At 34.9% G+C, this 22,500-nt stretch overlaps 1 protein-coding gene across 2 annotated transcripts in view; it reads right to left on the reverse strand.

The window, feature by feature from the left end:
• The window catches only part of ush2a (Usher syndrome 2A (autosomal recessive, mild)), a 412,815-nt gene that overhangs the window by 226,964 nt on the left and 163,351 nt on the right, over positions 1-22,500 (reverse strand). For both annotated transcript variants that reach the window (XM_087290677.1, XM_087290676.1), the window contains exons 33-36: positions 15,208-15,367; positions 7,491-7,653; positions 6,210-6,357; positions 119-270 (exon numbers count right to left, since the gene is read on the reverse strand). In XM_087290677.1, the coding sequence (XP_087146803.1) occupies positions 119-270; positions 6,210-6,357; positions 7,491-7,653; positions 15,208-15,367 (623 nt within the window). The remainder of the gene's footprint in view (positions 1-118; positions 271-6,209; positions 6,358-7,490; positions 7,654-15,207; positions 15,368-22,500) is intronic.

The raw sequence follows: 22,500 nt of genomic DNA on the forward strand, positions 1-22,500 counted from the left end.
CAAGCGTGAGCAGAAGGTGCTTTATTGAACAGAGTGAATCGATCACCTTTATGATGCTGAGCTGCCATCTGACACGCAGAGGAGGCATTAACATAATGTAAATGTGGTGGACTCTCACCAGGGGCCCCAGAGCGCAGCCCTGAGCCGTGCAGGCCTGAACACGGAAACTGTGCAGGCTCCACGGGGAGAGATCGCCCACCTCCGAAGCCATCAGGGACGAATTCTGCACCAGCGTGCCATCCATCCAAAGACCATAGCTGCTAATCACACCTGTGTGGAGGAAATTAATGCACGTTTAGCATATGGCCGATAGCGTACGAGGCAATACAGCTTGTGCTTGACATGTAAACCTATCGCATAATCAAAAATGCTTACAGAGCCTCAACATTTACAACATATATTTGTCAATTTTTAAGGGATAAGTGAAACAAAATATGAGTTGCTGGCTACAGTTCACTTACTGGCCACCGCTGGGTTTCCAAATACTACATTTACAACCTTTTTTTATTTTCATTCTATTGTGGGCCGGGATTTAAATAAACAAACACACAACTAAAAACATTCACAGAATTTTTTTTTTTTTTAATTTTTAAGCAGTTTTGTAATAATACATTGAGCCATACCTGTCAACCCTCCTGTTTTTCCCAGGATTCTCGCATATTCTACAGTTCTATCCTGCTATCATGCAGCAAAGGTATTTTCCCTTATTTCTCCCATAATTAAAATCTTTCTATGAAGGGTGGCAATAATATGCGCAAGCCATACAGCTGGACCACCAGGGGACGCCCCTCGCTCTTAAATGTAAGCCTGTTCTGTGCTTTCGTTTTGTTTACTGTAGGCATGAGAACACTTTGAAATAAATAAATAAATAAACATTTCAGATTTAAAATTTATTTGTTACTATTTATTTCTTACCAATGCTTGAACAGTAACAGAATAGCATTCACACTTTTAGAATTACACAAAAGACTTTGTTATCATACTACTTTGTAATAAATATAAAAACGGTGAGATTCCCTTCCTTTTTATTTCAGATGCTGCACCCTCCTATGCAATCCTCAAAACAGTCATACTGTATAGCGGTGCATGACTGTCTGCTGACACACTTCGTAGTGATAAACAGACTCTGTTTCCCAAAAGAATTCTGTACCTGTGATTTGAAGCGGAGCGAAAGTCTGGGTTTTGGGTGCGTGTTTGAACAGACATATACACATAATTAATAATAATAACATCTAAAGATGTTATTATCTTGATGGCTTTTTTCTAATTTTGTCCTAAATGAGCATAAAAAGTTATGAAAGCAATCAAATGCTTTCATTATAGATGTGTGCATTTTTAAAGTGACACCTCTGTTATTTAAAAACATTTTTTATTGTAGAAAAAGCACTTGAAATTTATCATTAAATTACACTTTTTAACATTTTACTCTTCCCCCCTCCCTCACCCAAAGCATCCAAATTCAGTTGAACAGGTATTGCTATACATCGACTAGGCCATAGAAAAACATATACTGTATTTCACATACAAAAACACCCATATACACATATCAATCAGTTAACCAGTAGTGTAAGAGGTATTTGCTTGTGTCATTGTATGGTTTCGTTCCAAAAATTGTATAAACAGAACCCACATTTTATGGTAGTCCTTTAATTGGCCCTTTATACTGTAGGTGATTCTTTCCAGTACACAATGTAATCTTTTAAATCTTTCAGCCAGTGGTCAATGGATGGACTTTCTATGTTCCCTCTGTTAATGTAATCAAACAAAAAAAATTCATTCATTGCTCTTTAATCAGAATTTATAAGCTACACAGTGTTTGTAAACTTTTATACAGTATACATTAGACTGTTTGTTCACTTATGTGCTGCTAATATATACTATTTATATGCTATTTCTTTCTTTCTTTTGTAAATAATAATAATAAAACATATTACTGACTGTTGAACTGTTTATTTACAATGAAACAGCTCCAGATGGACATACTTACTAATTTGGGGATTTATTTTTTTGTTTGGGGGCGGGTGTTTATGGTGGTGTATCCTTTATTTTTACAACCCGATGTTAACAGGTATGCACTGAGTGTGTTTTGCTATGGATAATACATTTCATAATAAAAGCTCTGTATTTTCGTTAATGATTGTACATTTAAATTTTTTTATATATAAACATTGTCTTTTAGTCATGCAAACAGATGTCTTTAAATGTCTTTCAACTGTATTTAAAGAGAATTTTTTCATGTTTAACACAGAATAGTTTAATAATTAGAGAAGTACAAGTGTTGGCAATTTTATCTCCGTGTTTGAAAAGGTGAAAAAAATAAAATAAAATTTAACTGGATTGTAATGCGTAACGTTTTTAATTATTATATTTATTTTCAGTCATTTTCCATATTAACAGACATATTAGAGGAAAGGTCATTGTTCTTTCAAGGTGAGAATCACTTTAATTTTAAATATAGAAATTACAGGAGACAAATCAAATAAAAAAATAAGGTAAAAAAGAAAAACATTTAAGACAGCCAAAGTCAGATTTGTGTGTGTGTGTCTGTGCGTGTGAGATAGTGTACGGGTGAAAGTATAAAGAAAGGAACATAAAGAAATATAAAACCTGCATAACAACATAGAAAAACAGTATATGCATGATGATAATCATAGAATTTATAATAACAATAAGCAATAAAAATTTATTGCCATTGATGAGGGGCGTCACGGTGGCACAGTAGGTAGCATGATGGACTCACAGGAAGAAAGCCGATGGTTCGAGCCCTGGCTGGGTCAGTTGGTGTGGAGTTTGCATGTCCTATCAGTGTTCGTGTGGGTGTTGTGCTTTAGGTGAATTGGGTAAGCTAAATTGATCGTAGTTTATGTGTGTGAATGAGTGTGTATGGATGTTTTCCAGTGTTGGGTTGCAGCTGGAAGGGCATCCGCTACATAAAACATATGCTGGATAAGTTGGCAGTTCATTCCGCTGTGGCGACCTTAGATTAATATAGGGACTAAGCCGAAAAGAAAATGAATGAATGCCATTAATGCTATTTTACATATGGACTTTCTTACAAAATAAAGTAAAATTACTATTTTATATTATTTAATGGGCACAATGATTTTCATATCATTTTGTACTAAACACGCTTAAAAAAAAACACATCAAGTACTCAACTTCTTATTTTTAATATCCATACAAAATATCCAAACAAACAAACAAAAAATGTGTCCATACAGGCTGCTTATTGTGCTGAATAAGGCCATCAGATTTTAGCCTCTGAGAGAATTTTAGGAAACTGAAAACAGTACATATGTTGAAACTTCACCAGACCACTTCAGATCCAAAAAGCTTAGGAAAATTCGATGAAAAGTAGCCAAAATACAGTAATAGGAAATGTTCTAAATGTTACTGAACATTGAATTGCACATGCATGACTCTTGATATCAAATCTAAAATTGCCCTTCCATCATAAATCCTTATTCCAGGACACATTTTTATACCCGAACACTGTTTGCTCCACTGATTTCCTCACATGCCCTGATGTAAACTGGCCATTTTGTTTAAAGCCCTCTGTTAAAGGCAAGCATTAGGGAAAGAGTGTTGTAAAAGATGTAAACACAGCCGTATACTGGTCCTGCTCTCTTTATAGCTGCTCACGGAACACACCCCTCAAGATGGACCGCTCGGTTAAAAGGTTCAAGAAGGACAACTCAGCTTGACCCAGTGCACAAGGAAACAGACATGAAGAGCTGCACTGGGCTTGAACTAACACTTCAAAAACAGTGAATTTATGCTTCGTTTTTAATATATTTGTAACAATTCTATAATGATGCACTAATATTTTCAGACGCTGTTTATAAATCTGTGCATTTAATCAAGCAAATATTACAATGAGCTATGTTGGTTAATTATACATTTTTACACTTTTTTGGCATCCACTACTAATGCATAAATATATTTAAACAAGACCAAATTATTATTTTTTTATCTCTGAAACGTGGAAAAGGAATGTATACATTACATAAAATGCAAGAACACTATGCAAAATAGTTTTAATTGTTTGTTTTTCAATTTGTAATATCTATTTAATGATACACAGAGCTTTATATGCCTTGATATGGATAGCACATTAGATAATAAAAGCTGTGTACTTTATTTAATTACTATAAAAAATACTTTAATATTTTCCCGTATATTGTCTGATGCCAACATATGCCTTTTAACAGCTTTTATTTGCGATAAAATACAGTTTTCTTCACAGAATTGTTTAATATTTAGGCAAGATCAGGCTTTTGATGTTTTATTGCAGTATTTGAACATGTGGAAAACTAATAAAATACATTATAATATTTAATGTTTTAAAATACTGTTTTTATTTAAATTTGTGACAGTTCTATAATTATACACTAAGCACACATTGAGATGGGTAAGACATTTAATAATAAACACAATAATGTATTTTCTATAATGATTGTAAAAGCAAATTCATCCATATTATTCAGTGTATTTATTATTGTATTTTTCACTTTTTCATTTAACTCAATATTAAATTTTAATGACTATTTATTTCATAATAGTAACAGTAAGTTCAAGGCACTCAAAAGAAGTGGAAAAAGTAATAAAAAGCATTAATTTACATGGCTAATCCCTAAAAAATACTTTTAAGGATTTAAATTTTTTTTTAAAGCTTTTTAATATTTTTTCCACATCTTTCGAGTGCCTTGGACCGATTTTTGCTGTTTATTCTTATGAACCCCTTGCCCAAAGAGCACCAACACATTATTTAGACTATCCCCTGAGCACTTTTTGTTTGATTTTGGATTTTCAATATTTCATATTTATTTTCTTTTTAGGTTATATTATTAAAAACTATGATTTTTACTACATAACCATGTACATTTTTACATTTCATTCATTCATTCATTTTCTTTGCGGCTTAGTCACTTTATTAATCAGGGGTTACCACAGAGGAATGAGCTGCCAACTTATCCAGATTACATTTAAGCAGCGGATGCCCTTCCAGCTACAACCCAACACTGGAAAACACCCATACAATGTCATTCACACACATACCGTATGGACAATTTAGCTCATTCAATTCACCTGTGGGAAACCAGAGGAAACCCATGCGAATACAGGAAGAACATGCAAACTCCATACAGAAATGGCAACTGACCCAGCCGAGGCTCGAACCAGCAACCTTCTTGATGTGAGAAGACAGTGCTTCCCACTGTGCCACCTCGCCACCCCTTTTCAATATTTATAAATACTAAAAATAAATGTTAAAATCGTAAAATTTTTTATTAAAAGATTTTAAAACTAATTCTAAAAACATAAGAAAAATAAATTAAGCATGAAAGAAAAAAATATTTTTAAATATAAATAAAAACATTTTTTTTTATAAAAATGTGTAAGTGAAAACACCATATGTATAATAAAAATAAATATTATTAAGTGTGATGTTCAGCCAGTTGTGTCATGTACTTAATAATGTCTAACTGAACACTATCATAACAATACTAGGTTGCATTATCCTAATGTGTATATTAGGATAAAATGATTTATAAAATATGCATACATAAATTTATAAAACAAAAGGTGAAATAAATATTTTTTACCACACATAAAAAAAAAAAAAAAAAAAAAAATCAGCCCATATCGGATCCCCTTCACTCAGCCTTCACTTCAAATGTCAACTAAATATTTAAATTAATGATCAACAGACTATATATTTAAATATCCAATCAGAATTCACAATAAAAAATTATCACAAGATTAAAAAAAACAAAGCCTTCAATATATTATGTCCCACGTAAAAATTAAACCTTTGTTTAAATAAAACATCAAACACTTTAAGCAAACAAATAAAACAACCAATCTTCTTTTTATGCTAATTAACATTAACCAAAACAATTCTAATCTCCTCTCAAACCCGTTAGTCTGCAGTGTTGTACCTCATCCACCGAGTGAACTGAACGGCCCTGTCAGCCACCGCTAAAGCTGCAGTTCACAGCATCAGTCAAAAGGGAGCACTTTTCATCCACTTAAAACCCAGCGTCCTCCTTTTCTCTCTCTCTCTCTCTCTCACTCCCGCTCCGCCACACAAAGTGCTGCTCTTCCTTCTCCATGTGCGAACCCATCATTAAACATGAAGCACCCTTAACTAAATGCCCATTTGGAATATGAATTCACCTCTGCCGGGTGCTAGTTTCAACCCCACTCACCATTGGGTTTGCGCGGGGGGGTCCAGGACAGGTGGAGGGAATGTGGAGAGAGGGACAGGATGTTTGGGGCAGGCACTTCCTCCGGTGAGCTCTCCTCGGTGCGGGCTGTGCTGGGGTCACTGAGGGTGCAGCCACCACCTGTGCACGCCTGCAGGACACAGTGGTCAACTTTAAAAAGGTGGCAACGTCATGGTATTTGACGATATTATTATTATTATAAACATCAAAATAGCTTCAGAAATGTGTATATATAAATAATAATAATATATATATCCATGTGTGTGTATACATAGTACAGTTGAACCAGAATTATTAGCCCCCTTTTGAAATGTTTTTTCTTTTAAATAATTTCCCAAATGACGTTTAACATAGTAAGGAAAGGGAATAAGAAAGTCTTATTTGTTTTATTTCAGCTAGAATAAAAGCAGTTTTTAACTTTTTAAACAAAATTTTAGGGTCAAAATTATTAGCCCCTTTAAGATAGATTGTTTTAGAAAAGTCTACAGAACAAACCATCATTATACAATAACTTGCCTTATTACCCTATTGTTGAAAAAATCTTCTCACTGTTAAACAGAAATTGGGGAAAAATAAACAGTTACACAGTTGAAGTTAGAATTATTAGCCCACCTGAAATATTAGACACTGCATCTAGACATTGAAACAAACTTAAGACCATGTGTGGTGCAGCTTTTTCATACAGTGGGATTAAGCTGTGGAATGGTCTACCCATCAGCATCAGGAATGCTGCTTCTCTGCACTGTTTTAAGAAACTTCTCAAGACTCAACTTTTTACCGTTGCTTTTAATTAAGGTTGATTATTTTTGTCAATTTAATCATTCAATTTTATAGTTCATTTTTATTGTCTAATTGGGGTGTTTTTACTGTTTTTTTATTGTTCTGCTTTGTTACTGTTTGCCCTGTTTGCCTAGCGCTTTCGGTCTGAGAAAAGTGCACTATAAATAAAACGTATTATTATTATTATTATTATTATTATTATTATTATTAATTTATTCAGTGTACTTTATTGTATTTTATAAAAAATATTCAAATTAAGACAACAATATTCTGTAACAATTATAACTTTAGACAGATAGACAGACTATCGAACGGACAGCTATGGGATGGATGGATGGATGGATAGATATTACAGTTAGCATTCCAACAAATACTGAAAGGGTAAAATGAAATGAAAGTCTCAATGACATGAACCTCAGCATGTTTTGTGTGTGTGTGTGTGTGTGTGTGTTTGTGTGTGTGCATGGTGAATCAGATACACACTGCTATCTGAAAGTGGTATGTGGATCCAGGGACGAGGTTCCGCACTGTATAATCCTGGAAAAGCTCAGAGCTGTTATAGACGATGAGCGGCTCCTCTCCCAAAGCCCACTGGTGCAGCGTGTAGAACTCCAGCAGGCCGTTCACCTCCACTGGAGCAGCCCACCTAAAGACCACCAGACACAAAAACACACAGTCTGAGACCCGACACATCACCCCTGTCCCAGAAACACCCGATCAGAGAGCTGCTGGGCGAGTGTTTTACTCCAGCGCTTGACTTTCTGATGGCTAAATTTAGAGCAGAGGACACTGTTATCTGCTGAGGGATCATACAGGACGACTGAGAGGAGAAACTGAGCTAAACTCAGACAGAAATATGTGCGTTTCTTCCGCTTTGTGTGTTATTTGTTTGTTCGTTGAGTATATGCGAGTTGTTTGGAGGGTTTTGGTTGTTTGGAAGTTTCACTGTACTGTTTATGAATTTTCTGATTTGAAGATTTTGAAAGTGAAGCTATCTATTCTAGCTGTGAGATGACACCGCTACCCACTGATCCACCGTGCCGCCCCCCATAGTTTTTAATAATGATTATGATTTTTACATTTCAGTTTAAAGTTAAATGTCTATGAATTTAATTTAATTTAATGAAGTCACTAAATAACTATATTTTATTAATAATTACAATTTTTACTTTTCAAATTTTGTTAGTTTTAGTAAAACTTATGCAAAATGATTTGATTTTAAATAAAATACAAATTTATTAAATTTAATTAAATAAAATGTAAAAAAAAAAAAAAGGGTGACGTAGTGGCGCAGTAGGTAGTGCTGTCGCCTTACAGCAAGAAGGTAGCTGGTTCAAGCCTCGGCTGGGTCAGCTAGCGTTTCTGTGTGGAGTTTGCATGTTCTCCCTGTGTTTGCTTGGGTTTCCTCCAGGTGCTCCGGTTTTCCCCCACAGTCCAAAAACATGCGGTACAAGCAGGCTAAGTTGTCTGTAGTGTATGAGTGTGAATGTTTGTGTGGATGTTTCCCAAAGATATGTTGCCACTGGAAGGGCATCAGCTGCGTAAAAACTTGCTAGATAAGTTGGCAGTTCATTCCACTGTGGCAACCCCGGATTAATAAAGGGACTAAGCCGAAAAGAAAATGAATAAATGAATGAATGAAATGTAAAAATGTACATGGTTATGTAGTCACTAAGTAACGGTCATAGTTTTTAACAATATTCTGAATTTTTACATTCAAAATCTTAATTCACTAATTTTTTTTTTTTATATTTAATTAATTTAGTTTATTTTTCTAACTAGGTTAGCTTTAAAGATATTACTTAGATACAATAAGTTTTCACTTAACATCAGTTTATGCATTAACTAAAACAAGCATTTAAAATAAATATTAACATTAACATTAACTTATTTTTAAGCAAAAAAAAAAAAAACTTTAACTTTTGTCAATAATTTTTTTTATGCCAAATAAACCCACTAATGTCAATAAAAGTCAACATTAAGTGCTGAGATGATTTTTTCCCTCCAACAGTACATTTGACAGACACTCAAAAATGTATATAAAACATCTCTTACAGTATATATCTGTCATAACTGAATGGCACTTTAGTCTGCATCCTCAAACATAGAGTTCAATGACTAGAGGAGACAATGTCCCTGCTGAAGGTAATGGTGTCAAAACTCTGACAAGAGCTTATATCATCTTTGTTGTTTTAGCAGGGAAATAGGACAGTAACCTCCTGTGTGATGAGAAGAATCATCAAGCCTCAGAGTACAATGAGTTTGACCCGATGTTTCTCCGACCCTCTCTGTTTCCTTAATTTAGTACAGAGCTCGCAAGAGTCTCCTGGTCCACATGGAGCAAACACACCCGCAGGTGACCTTATTCATTATTGTGATTAATTTACTTTAGGCATAAATTAAAATGCATTTTAAATGGCAAACGACAACGGCCATTAAGATGTTTCATTGCATAATTGATATGCGGTAGGTTGTATTATTAATTATATGACATTTTCATCAATTACTATGCTTAAAGAAAGCAAACATTATTTTTGCTAGTTGTTTTAAGCAAACTGTGAATACAATGCCAATATTGCATGTTAAATGTAAATAAGTATACAAATAATTGTAAATATAAAATTATATCTGCTTATTTATCTGAAAAAATAAACATAATACAGCCATTTATATTATTATTATTATTATTATTATTATCATCATTATTATTATTATTATTATCATTATTATTATTATTACATAATTTTAACATTGTAATAAATTTATGGCCTTCAATGACAAACAAGAATGGCCATAAGGGTGTTTTATTCCATAATAGAAAAGCTGTTGGTTATATTAATATTAATGTAAGATTACTTACGATACTTTAAAACAAAGAAAAGGTTATTGGTAGTATATTTAGTTTTTGATACACATAAATATTCAAAGGTATGAATATTAAAAAAGAAAAACTAAAAAAAGATATAACAATTTTGTAAGCATTATTAACTTAATAATAATACTAATTTACAACAAAACCAATAATAATAATAATAATAATAATAATAATAATAATAAAAATAATAATAATAATAATAATAATAACAACTTATTAATAAATATATTAATTAATTAATAAAATAATAAATAAAAATAAAAATAAAAATCATTATTGTTATTTATTTAATTTTTTTCATTGATTTTCTTTTCGGCTTAGACCCTTTATTAATCTGGGGTCGCCACAGCGGAATGAACCGCCAACTTATCCAGCATATGTTTAACGCAGCGGATGTCCTTCCAGCTGCAACCAATCACTGGAAAACATCCATACACACTACAGACAACGTAGTTTACCCAATTCACCTATACCACATGATTTGGGGAAAACCCACCCAGAGGAAACCCACGCAAACATAGGGAGTACATGCAAACTGAATTGCCACAGAATTACCAACTGACCCAGCCGGGACTCAAATCAGCGACCTTCTTGCTGTGAGGCGATTGTGCTACCCACTGTGCCACCATAATGCCATTTTTATTCTTATTACTATATAGTTTTAACATTGTACTAAATTTTATGGCCTTTTCAATGACAAACAAGAATGGCCATAAAAGTGTTTCATTGCATAATAGATAAGCTGTTGGTTATGTTATTATTAATGAAGGATTCATTACTTATAATACTTATAAAACAGAAATGTTTATTAGCAGTATATTTTATTTTTGATACACATAAAAAAATCAAAAGGAAGAAAACAAAAACAAACGAAAGACAAAGAAAAAGATACAACAATTAAATAAGCATTATAATAATAATAATAATAATAATAATAATAATAATAATAATAATAATAATAATAATAATTTATATATATATATATATATATATATATATATATATATATATATATATATATATATATATATATATATAATTATTATTATTATTATTATTTATTTATTTTTTTCATTCCCCAATTAGTTTTTTTTTCATATTGTGTATATATATTTCAATATATTTTGAAAGAAAATAAAACGAAAAAATCTAAAAAGGTTATTTATTAAATATCAACATTTTTATGAAATCTTTTGAAATAAATCAAAATATTTTTTCTCATTCAGTTAAACCCATACATTCCATCAAACAACATCAGCAAAATGTTTAACTTTTTTTTTTTTTTTCATACAGCAGCGTAAAGGTGGTGAGGAGTTAATGCTGTACTGAGAGCATTTTTTCCTCTACTCATTTATTCAAGGTGCTGCATACTTTCATGCCGCGTGTTTCTGCTGATATTCGGTTTGTGCATATCCTGCAGTCCGGGGTCTCGCAACCTTTCTCACAGGCAAATCGCAACACAACAAAAGAGTATTGAACACATATGATCCTTCACCCTCTCCTATTACGATTCTGCTAACAAGGCAATACCTTTCAAAGGCACTGTATCCACAATTAGACCCTGAGAGAAAAAAAAGGAGAGAGGGAGAGAGATATCATCTGTAATGTCAAATTACAATGCTGCCTTTCTCTCCTTCTCTCTCTCCTTCTCCCTCTATCATCATTGCAGCTCCTCGTCCTATTCAAATTGAAATATCCAATGGAAATAAAGCAATAACCATTTCCCCCTCTTGGCGGATGAAGACAATAAATAAGGTGAGTTTCCCTCTGAGGCGCTGCCGTCAGGATAGAGCAGATACATAATGAAGTTATGAGAAAATCGGTGATGAGACAAATTGGGTCATATACATCTTTTTAATAAATGACTTACAGAGATCACAAGCTCTCCACTGCCATTAATACAGAGGTAGCAGGAGAATAAAAAGAAAGGGCTTGTATTTTTTTCCTTCTTCAATGGCTGAAATGGGCATAATTGAATGAAGGCTGTTGAGGCAGCTTATAGACGAGAGAGAGTGAGTGAGAGAGAGATGTTGCAGCTCAAAAGGGTCAGAGTTTTGCTGGTTAGCTCAGCCCCCTTCAACCCCTGCTGGTGAATGCTGTAACTACACTGTAAAAAAGTCTCTTTTTCCATTGACAAGCATTTAAAACTACTCATCTATTCTGACAAAAAAATAATAATTGATACACTAATAGTCTGCCATCACGGTGGCACAAAAGGTAGCACGATCGCCTCACAGCATGAAGGCTGCTGGTTCGAACCCCGACTGAATCAATTGGCATTTCTGTGAAAGGTTTACATGTTCTCCCTGTGTTCGTGTTGGTTTCCTCTGGGTGCTTCGGTTTCCCCTACAGTCTAAAGACATGCGCTATAGGTGAAATGGGTAGGCTAAATTGGCTGTAGTGTTTGTGTGTGGATGTAAGAGTGTATGAGTGTTGCCCAGTGTTGGGTTGCAGCTGGAAGGGCATTCGCTGCGTAAAACATATGCTGGATAAGTTGGCGGTTCATTCTGCTGTTATGACCACTGATTAATAAATGGACTAAGTCGAAAAAGAAAGTGGATGGATAGACACTAATAGTCCAAAATTAACGGAAATTAAAATTATAATTTATTTATACAACAGCACACAGTAAACAACTGTAAAAATTAAATAAGATTTTTAATTTAACCATTAAAACACATTAGAAAATACACTAGAAACATAACAGTAATTTCTAAATTCATTCACTCATTTTCCTTTGGCTTAGTCCCTTATCTAGTCGCCACAGTGGAATGAACTGATAACTACTCTGGCATATGTGTTACGCAGCAGATGCCTTTCCAGCTGCAACCCAGCACTGGGAAACCCAGAAATGCCAACTGGCCCAGCTTGGACTTCAACCAATGACCTTCTTGCTGTGAGGTCACAGTGCTAACCCCTGAGCCACTGTGCTGCCCTAAGTCTGACATAATAAAATATAATTGACATAACTTTGTAACACAGACAAATACACAACAATAAGCATGTGTGGATGAGAAACAAATGCTTATTACAAATTTTTTCCCCACAAACAGAGAAGCATACTAATATATAGAAGGTGCTCAGTGTCATTCATCCAACTACTAAACACCATCATGGTAATAATACACAGAATTAAAGTAATATGCAGTAAACCTTATGCATAAACAATAGATGTAACATAAAACTCTAAGAAAACCAAACAAAAAAACTAAAAAATCCTAAAAATTCATTCTCTCTCTAGCCCTATCTGTGTAGTGTGAAGCGGCTTTCACATGGGATGCTAAAAGCACTGCACTATGAAATTCATACATTTTAATGGCTTGCGATACACAAAGGCATTTTGCATGAGCGCCACCAGAATGCTCATTCTGCTTACATGCTCACCAGTAAAGCAAAAAGTCTACTTTGCTACGTTGCTAACACGGCAATGCTGTAAAAATGATGCCTCTTGTCTGCGCAATAGCCAGGCGGTTATCGCTATTACATGGTGCGGAAGCACCCCAGCCGTACCGAGTTCTAATACTAGTTCGGGGACCTTTCTCAATCCTACCTCCCTCTCTCTCCCACCTCCCTCCTGTCTAAGTACTGTCCAGTCAAATAAAGGCAAAATGCCAAAAATAAATCTTAAAATAAATGTAATAATATTAAAAAAAAAATTACGCCTCTTAACTCTTTCATTGTCAATACTATTTAACTTTCATTAAAATGTGACTATATCCTTGTCTTTAAGTCAGCATAATGTGAGCAATTGAGTTTTTAAAAAAGTCTTGTAGAATTAATTTTGGCCAAGTGGATCCAGAAATTTTGGTTTCGGTACAGAATTTTAATTTCTGTATATCTCCCCCCAAAAAACTAATATCAGAGCTCAAGAAAACTGCTAGTGAATTGTGATGACATGATGTTTACTGCTCAACTGTCCTGACAAAACATCAAGAGCACCACTAAGCAATGTTAAGATGGCAGATTTTAAATTGCGTACTTCCGGACAGCCATTTCCTCAAATACCATTGAGATGAATGGGAATGCTAACGCGTAGCTCTCTCTCTCCAGGTATTACAAGCCTCCTCGGGCCACCCAGTGAAGGTGGGGTAGATCGAGTAATTTAATGGCCGCTTTTGATGGCAGTGAACTGGTGGTGGATTTCGCCATAGTATAGGTGACAGCTCAAATATATATTCTCCTCATGCCCCTCTCTTCTCGCGCTCTCCCCACCTGTGATCATTCAGTAAAGTGATGACATTTTCGTTCTGATGGAAAATGCGCCGGAGCGCTTCTGTCATCTCTCTTGGCCTAAAACAAAGTGTACATAAGTTCAGTTTCCCCATTGCCCCTTTACTCCCTTCCAGTTCTCTCTCGCTCTCCTTCTATTCTCTCCTCGTCCACTCACATTGTTGCGTGGCATGGTGCCCTCTTCAGATAGTTCTTAAGTGATGGCGACGGGGCAGCTAAAGATGAACCTCTAAAGGCTTTCACATAGATTGCTATAGGCCTGGGGTGCAGGATGTTGGGAAAAATCTTGTGCGGACTCTTTTTTTTTCCTCCTCTTCTTTCTCTAAGTCAAGCGGCAGGGGTCAAACGCTGGTGAAATTTCCGCATGCTAAACAGGCTGGAAGAAGGTCGGACTGTACGTTTTCATACAGTCCAATGAGACGGTCCATCGTGGGTGCAGGAGTTGAGCATTAGCCCCTAAATCAAGGCCTGCTCCATTGCTCCGTTTCCCTGGTCGCTCAACTGCAGCCAGAGGACACGCAAAGACAATAAGGACAAACAGCCAATGGCATGACTGGCGGAAGGGGCGTACTTTATGATTATATGGAAAACACTCAGTTGATTAATGCACCCATGCCGTGGATAGGGACAGCTTCTCAAATTTGACATACGGGTTGGTCAGATAAATCGCTCTAGTGTGAGATTTTTGTGGTGGACACCTTTTTTTAAACAGGGGTTACACATTGCATCTTCAAAGGGGTTATGGCTTTGACATGTGCAGGCTATTTTTTGTATAATGGTGAGGAATAACGAGACCTGAGATGCGTTTTGTCCTCTTGCAGAGAGCAAATGTCTGTCACCTCATTAGCGTATCTCTCTGATAAAACATTGCCTTATAAAAGGTGAGAACGGCCATCTTCACTTCTGTTCATGCCTTGTTAGTGTTCATGTGCTTGTGTGAGCTGTTCAAGGACGAGACCTAGGGAGGGTTAAATGTGTTTTCTCCTTTTCTAGGGACAACATTTTTTACATAAAACCAGTTTAAAAAAAACTCCATGAAAAATCCACGTACTGTATAATTTGTGACATTAATTTTTTTTTTTTGGTCATACTCACTGTATGTGGATACTGCGGGCATCCAATACGGTCAGGATGGGGGGCTCAACATAAGTAGGAGGCAACTGGCCTGTGAACAGGGTAACCTGGGTACTGTTGGTACATCCTGCCTCAGTACAGGCACTCAACAGCAACTTATGAGGAGTGAACACACCAACGTCTGGATAGAGAGAGGGAAAAAAAAATATGAATAAAATATGAAAAATACTATGAAACCTTGTCAAATACAGTTTAAAATAGGGCTTACAACATGGTTTGTCGTTTCAGCATCGACATTTCATTGTGTGCATCTTTAATAGTCACATTGGAGGATGTGCAATGTTGAGTCTGGATTACAGCTTACTACAGTACATTCTTAGAATACAAGGTACACTATGGTCCAAATAATGTTTCTACGAGGAACAGTTCAGTACCTTTGTAAAAATTGTGTATGACAATTAAATATGGTACAGAAGAGACCTCTTATGATACTGTTCTGTGCCTTTTATGGTACCACTGAAATGAAGATATGCAATTGTTCTCATTTAAAAGGTACAAAAGTGTTCCAACTCCTGCGTTATTACAAAACCTGTAAAAATAAATATGACTGGAAAGGCAAAGTGATTTTATGAATAGTTTCTATATTAAAACAAGAAGCATCATTTAAAATTACAGAAGTCAGAATTATTAGCCCCCTGAATTATCAGCCCTCCAATTTTTTCTTCTTTTCCAATTTCTGTTTAACGGAGAGATTTTTTTCAACACATTTCTAAACATACTAATTTTAATAACTCATTTCTAATAACTGATTAATTTTCTCTTTGCCATGATGACAGTAAATAATATTTTACTAGACATTTTTCAAGACACTTCTATACTACTTTAGGTGACATTTAAAGGCTTAACTAGGTTAATTAGGTTAACAGGGCAGGTTAGGAAAATCAGGCAAGTTATTTTATAATGACGGTTTGTTCTGTAGACTTTAAAAAATAGCTTAAAGGGGCTAATATTTTTGTCCTTAAAATGGTTTAAAAAAAAACAGCTTTTATTCTAGCCGAAATAAAACAAGTAAGACTTTCTCCAGCAGATTTTTTATTTTTATTTTTTTTATCAGAAATACTGTGGAAAATGTCTTGCTCTGTTAAACATCATATGGTAAATATTTAAAAAAGAAAAAAAAAATCAAAGGGGGTGGGGGGTCGTAGTAATAATTCTGACTTCAACTGTATATGTTTAAATATCTTTAGCACGATTGTATTTATCTATGCTTATGCTCAGATTGTTTATTTTATTTTTTGCAAATGCATTCCCCTACAGAGTCATCTCAATCAATCGAAAATGATTATGTATTCTAAGTAGTGCTATTTATCTGATGAAATTGTATTCATATTGCTATGTATATAGCAGAAAAACAAAAAAGCAAAATGTTAGATTTTACAATATCATACTGAACTAATTTGAAACAGAAATTCACAAATAGACAAGATTGGATAATAAATAATTGATAAACAAATTTATAATTATTGTGCTTTTCCCATTAGCATTACATTTAAAGACTAAGAGTGCAACAGAAAATCATAATGTGATGCTTAAATATAAAATAAAAAATGCATTAAAAATCTCCTCAGTTCAACGAGCCTCTGCCCTCCCCACAATGCTTCCTTTAAACTCTGTTATTTAATCTTTCATTCCTAAGATTACCTAAAAATTGTAATCTGTAACCCAGCTTCTCTGAATGACTTTTGAACAAGAATTTTGCCCTATCCTACAGTAAACTACCTCAAATAATGCTATTATGACCTGAAAGTTGCGATCTACAGTAATCTGTCATACTACAGAATTTTCACGTTGTTGAGCTGCCCATTGCTCTCCCTTCTTCACACACATATACTGTAGCTGGAATCATCTGTTAATCACTTGTCCTGCAAAATCACAGTCGCAAACACTGCCGCTTCCAAAGCTCCTCTTGAAGAGAAGGAGGATCTCTCCTTGAAGCGCCTGAAAGCAGTTTACTGTCAAGGAAGGAGAAATAAAAAAGGCGAGATATTCCAAAATCACAGCGGGGGCAGCATGGAAGCTGAGCTAAGATATCCTGAAAGAAATTGGAATCCCCGGGTTTGTGCGTGGCGGGTGAAAGGGAGGGAACAGCAGCCGCAGCAATGCAGCGCTCCATAGCTTCTTATCACATCAGACCTCTGCCTTTACAACGACCCACAATAAATACGGGATACCCCACCGAGCAGACTGAAAATAACATCCTGCCGCACAACGTGTCTTATGAGAAATGTCCTCAAAGCCTAGGGTCCATTTTCTGCTTCAGCTCGGGGTTGTAATACATATGTAGTCAGGCATATCTTTAGAGAAGCTCAGGCTGATCAAAAGGAAAGAGATGTAAACGGAGACCCCGGTGTGGCGCCTCTGAAGGTTTTATGGCTCTTTACACAGACTCAACGTGATATGCGCTCAGGTATTTCTCTCTGAGGACATTGACTTCAGAATGACCTTTGTTTATGTGGGCTTGCTTGGGACCAGCGGCAGGTGAGTGAAAACAGAGAACAGTTAGGCGCTGCAATAAAATCATATTCGGATACATGGACGCCCCGATGATTGCTCTCAGGCAAAGCTATAATTTTCAATCTGGATGTGGAATAAAACCCTGTTCTCACTGATTTGTTGGTACTAGTATAAGAACGCAATTGATTTTTCTTTTTTTGTACTCGAAAAAACAAGCTGATTGTTATTTTGAAGCAAATGAAACATGTGGTTTTGATAAGATAATAAAAAAAACATGAATTTGCACAGGACAATTAGAAATATGATCTGATCAACCTCAGACCATGGGTTTAGTCTACACATTATTTGACATCCATTGATTACTTATTATTTTTATTATTATTTGTATTCTTATTAAAGGGCATCCACTGAATAAAACCTATGCTAAATAAGTTGGCGGTTCATTCCGCTGTGGTGACCCCTGATTAATAAAGGGACTAACCCGAAAAGAAAACGAATGAATGGATTTGGTCAAGCTCAGGCACTGGGTTTGGTCTACACAATATTTGACATCCATTGATTATTTATTATTTTTATTATTATTCATATTCTTATATAGGGCATCCGCTGCGTAAAACATATGCTGGATAAGTAGGCGGTTCATTCTGCTGTGGCAACCCCTGATTAATAAAAAGACTATGCCTAAAAGATAATGAATGAATGGATCTGGTCAAGCTCAATTACTGGGTTTAGTCTACACAATATTTGACATCCAATGATTACTTATTATTATAATTATTATTATTTATATTCTTATCATATAGGGCATCCGCTGCATATAAAAGCAAATGCTGGATAAGTAGGCGAGTCATTCTACTGTGGCGACCCCTGATTAATAAAGAGACTATGCCTAAAAGATAATGAATGAATCGATCTGGTCAAGCTCAATAACTGGGTTTAGTCTACACAATATTTGACATCCAATGATTACTTATTATTATAATAATTATTATTTATATTCTTATCATATAGGGCATCCGCTGCATATAAAAGCAAATGCTGGATAAGTTGACGGTTCATTCCGCTGTGGTAACCCCTGATGAATAAAGGGACTAAGCCAAAGGAAAATTAATGACTATTCTTATTATCCAATTAAGTCCATTGTTGTGGATAGATGATGTACTGGTGCTGCTGGGTAGAACTGTGCAATCCAGTCAGTCGGTTTCACATTTTTAAGGAAAGTTCACACATAAATTAAAATGACTTCATTATTTCCTCTCTATCAGGTGGTTTTTGAGTTTCTTTCTTCTGTTGAGCACAAAAGATATTTTGAAGAATGCTGGTTGCATTGACTTCCATAACAGAGGAAAATAATATTATGAAAGCTAACGGGTTCCAGTTAAGAGCATTCTTCAAAGTATCTTCTTTTGTGTTCAACAGAAGAAAGAAACTTCAATTAAAGTTTTTGAACAAGTGACAAGTGAGTAAATGTTAGAATTTTAATTTTGGGGTGAACTATCCCTTTAATGACATCATGCACATCATTAAAAGTGATGATTAGTCAGGACGCACCCTATAACATTTGTCATGTCCATGAGATATCTTGAATTTATAAGTCAAAATGACATAATATGACAATTATACTGTTGTCTGAACACAAGTATACAATTTTTATTCACAATAAACAATGTGACCAACGTCAGAATGCACATACGCCATGTGCTTTTATGCAACTTCAGTACTTTGAATAGCTAAACTGTCAACACAACTGCTCTCTGTCTTCATCCAAAGACAGCACATGAAAAGCAATACAGTAAAGGCATTCAGTAATACAGAAAGGTAATTTCTATAACAGCCCTAGTGTATTGTCTTTGCATTAGTTTAATCCAGACAACTATGTTGACAATGTTCAGTTTTTAGATGCTATATCAAACTAGTGTTGAATGAACCTCTTGTTGAACTGCTTTCATATTTCTATACAGCAAACCATTTAGCCAAGCATTCCTCTTAGCAGAGCCCTCGAAGTTACACTTTCCTGTTATGACACTTGCATGAGAGCTGACATAAAACCAAAAGACCAGACTTCATACAACAGATACTGTTCAAGAACCCTACGATCAGCAATTTGGGGCTGAACATTGGGAAATCCTTAGCATTTATGATACATAACGGTGTTAAATACTTTTTTGTAAATCAATATTTACATATTTTTACAGTATATAAAACTGTGTAATCACTTTACTCATCTGTAATGGTTTGTTCTAATTTAATCCAACATTTTAGAAATGTAGAGAGAAAAAATTGATATTTGGTGGTGTTTTTCCAACAATATTATGTCCTTTCTATTAGAATAAAACCATTAGGGATTTTTTTATTTCCACTGAACTAATTATATATCATAACAAAATTCTAACAACGATTCTTTTTCATATTATATTCAGTGAGGAATTATAAAAAAATACATTGCTGTTTTTACAAGAAAACAAGGCAGTATTCCTGTTTTTATATTTTTATATAAAATGTTTATATATGTTTATTTTTTCCCCAATTTCTGTTTAACAGAGACAATTTTTTCAACACATTTCTAAACATAATAGTTTTAATAACTGACTTATTTGATCTTTGCCATGATGACAGTAACAAATATTTTACTAGATATTTACAAGAAACTTCCATTCAGCTTATAGTGTCTTTTATTGGCTTAACTAGGTTAATTAAGTTAACTAAGCAGGATAGGTTAATTAGGCAAGTTGTTGTATAACGATGGCTTGTTCTGTAGACTTTCAAAAAATAAATAAATATATGACCTTTAAATGGTTTTTAAAAACTGTTAAACTGCTTTTATTTCAGCTGAATTAAAACAAGATTTTCTCCAGAGGAAAAAAGACATCAGACATATCAGACATACCGTGAAAATGTCCTTGCTTTAGAAAATATATAAAAAAGAAACAAAAACTATAATAATTTAATAATTTTGATTTTAATTGTATTAAAAAAAGAAAATGATAATAGTAATAATGTGTTCCACAATATTTATATGGCAGCTCTGGCGATCATAAGACAATTATGATCCGTAAATATATAAGGACAATAAAGACATGTAAGAAAAAAAAAAGAATATTTAAAAAAAAAAATTAGTCACAAGGTTTATTTTGTGCTTGAGAGCTCCTTTCAATCCAGTTGTGGAAGTCTATATGTGTGTGTGTGTGTGTGTGTGTGTGTGTGAGAGTGTGTAGTAGAGTGCTGACATTCTGAATGATTCATCTCAGAGAGAATATACCTGTCCTGAGTGTAAATTGGCCTTTGGGGGGCTCCATATCATTTAGGCATGCTTCTCACCCCGGGTCAAACGGTGGCTGGAGCATTGGAGCCTTTTAATAAAACATCTCACAATGTTCATGCATTACCGCCAAGAGCAGGGGCTGCCGCTACTCGCAAAAAGAGCACACAGGGAATAGAAAAAAGAGAAAACAAACAACAAACAATGGCTGGCTGTTGGCCCTGTCTCCACTGGTAAGATGAAATACAGTAATACAAGTGAGGCTCTTTAGAGCCGGGCATCTGCTCCACCTATTCACTGCAGGATTTGATTAAATCAAGAGGAACATGGACAGCCATTCCCCTAGTTCATATCTGGCCCATACGACCACTGTTCACCCTGAATGCCTTTTTTTTTGCATGTTTAAATTGGTCAACATTCATTCATTTTCTTTTCGGCTTAGTCCCTTTATAAATGAGGGATCACCGCAGCGGAATGAACCGCCAACTCATCCAGTATATGTTTTACACAGCGGATGCCCTTTCAGCTGCAACCCAGCACTGGGAAACAGCCATACACTCTTGCATTCACACATACACTACGGTCAATTTAGCTTATTAAATTCACCTATAGCGCATGTCTTTGGACTGTGGGGGAAATCAGAGCACCCGGACGAAACCAACGCAAACACAGGCAGAACATGCAAACTCCACACAGAAATGCCAACTAACCCAGCTGTGGCTCGAACCAGTGACCTTCTTACTGTGAGGCGAAAGTGCTAACCACTAAGCCAATCTCTCACCTCAAAGTCACGAAGTTTTATTAATTGCATTGAACCCAGTTTCCTTTTAGAAGTGCCATTGTTTGCCAGTGTGATGATGTACAAGTAACCCATGTGTATTGTTCAAATTGACAACAGTAATTGAACAACAGTAGCACAAATTTGACCTCTTCCCCACAGGGAAACCACCAACAAACAAGAATACAAATAAATATACCGTCATGGCTTTTCAATCAATAAATGTTGTTATATTTAAAGTCAATAGGGAAAAAAAACAATCACAAACATATCAAAAAGGTTGTGAATTTTCCCAAAATGTTTGTTGAGTTTTTGAAAATTTCCTAAAATATGCCTCAAAATAAGATGTCACCAAAAATCATTCTATTTGCTCAAACAAGGAGAAACTTGTATCAAATTTAAGTTTCAAAATCACCCCAGAGTGGATGAAAACATCCCCAAAAGCACACAAGGGCTAATTTCAATCTCAAGTGGTGCTGTAAAAACACCAGTTGTTACCAGTGTTTTGAGTTGAAAATCGTGCATAATCTTCACTCATTACTAACCTGTTAAACTTTATTTCTGCCAGATGTCTAAACAAGCCCTTAGATTTACTAAAAATGCTCATTTTGTGAGATGTCACCATTGCGGTAAACAGTGTTTGCTTTACTCGGGATCTCAGACACATGTTACTTATGTTAGTTTCTCTTTGGTTGCCATAATTATGTGTTATGAGAGGAAAGTTATCAGATGATGTCATAACGAAGTGGTTTGATTCACTAAT

This window comes from Danio rerio, chromosome 17, assembly GCF_052040795.2.
Source record: "Danio rerio strain M-AB ecotype USA chromosome 17, GRCz13ab, whole genome shotgun sequence".
NCBI classification, from domain to species: Eukaryota; Metazoa; Chordata; class Actinopteri; order Cypriniformes; family Danionidae; genus Danio; species Danio rerio.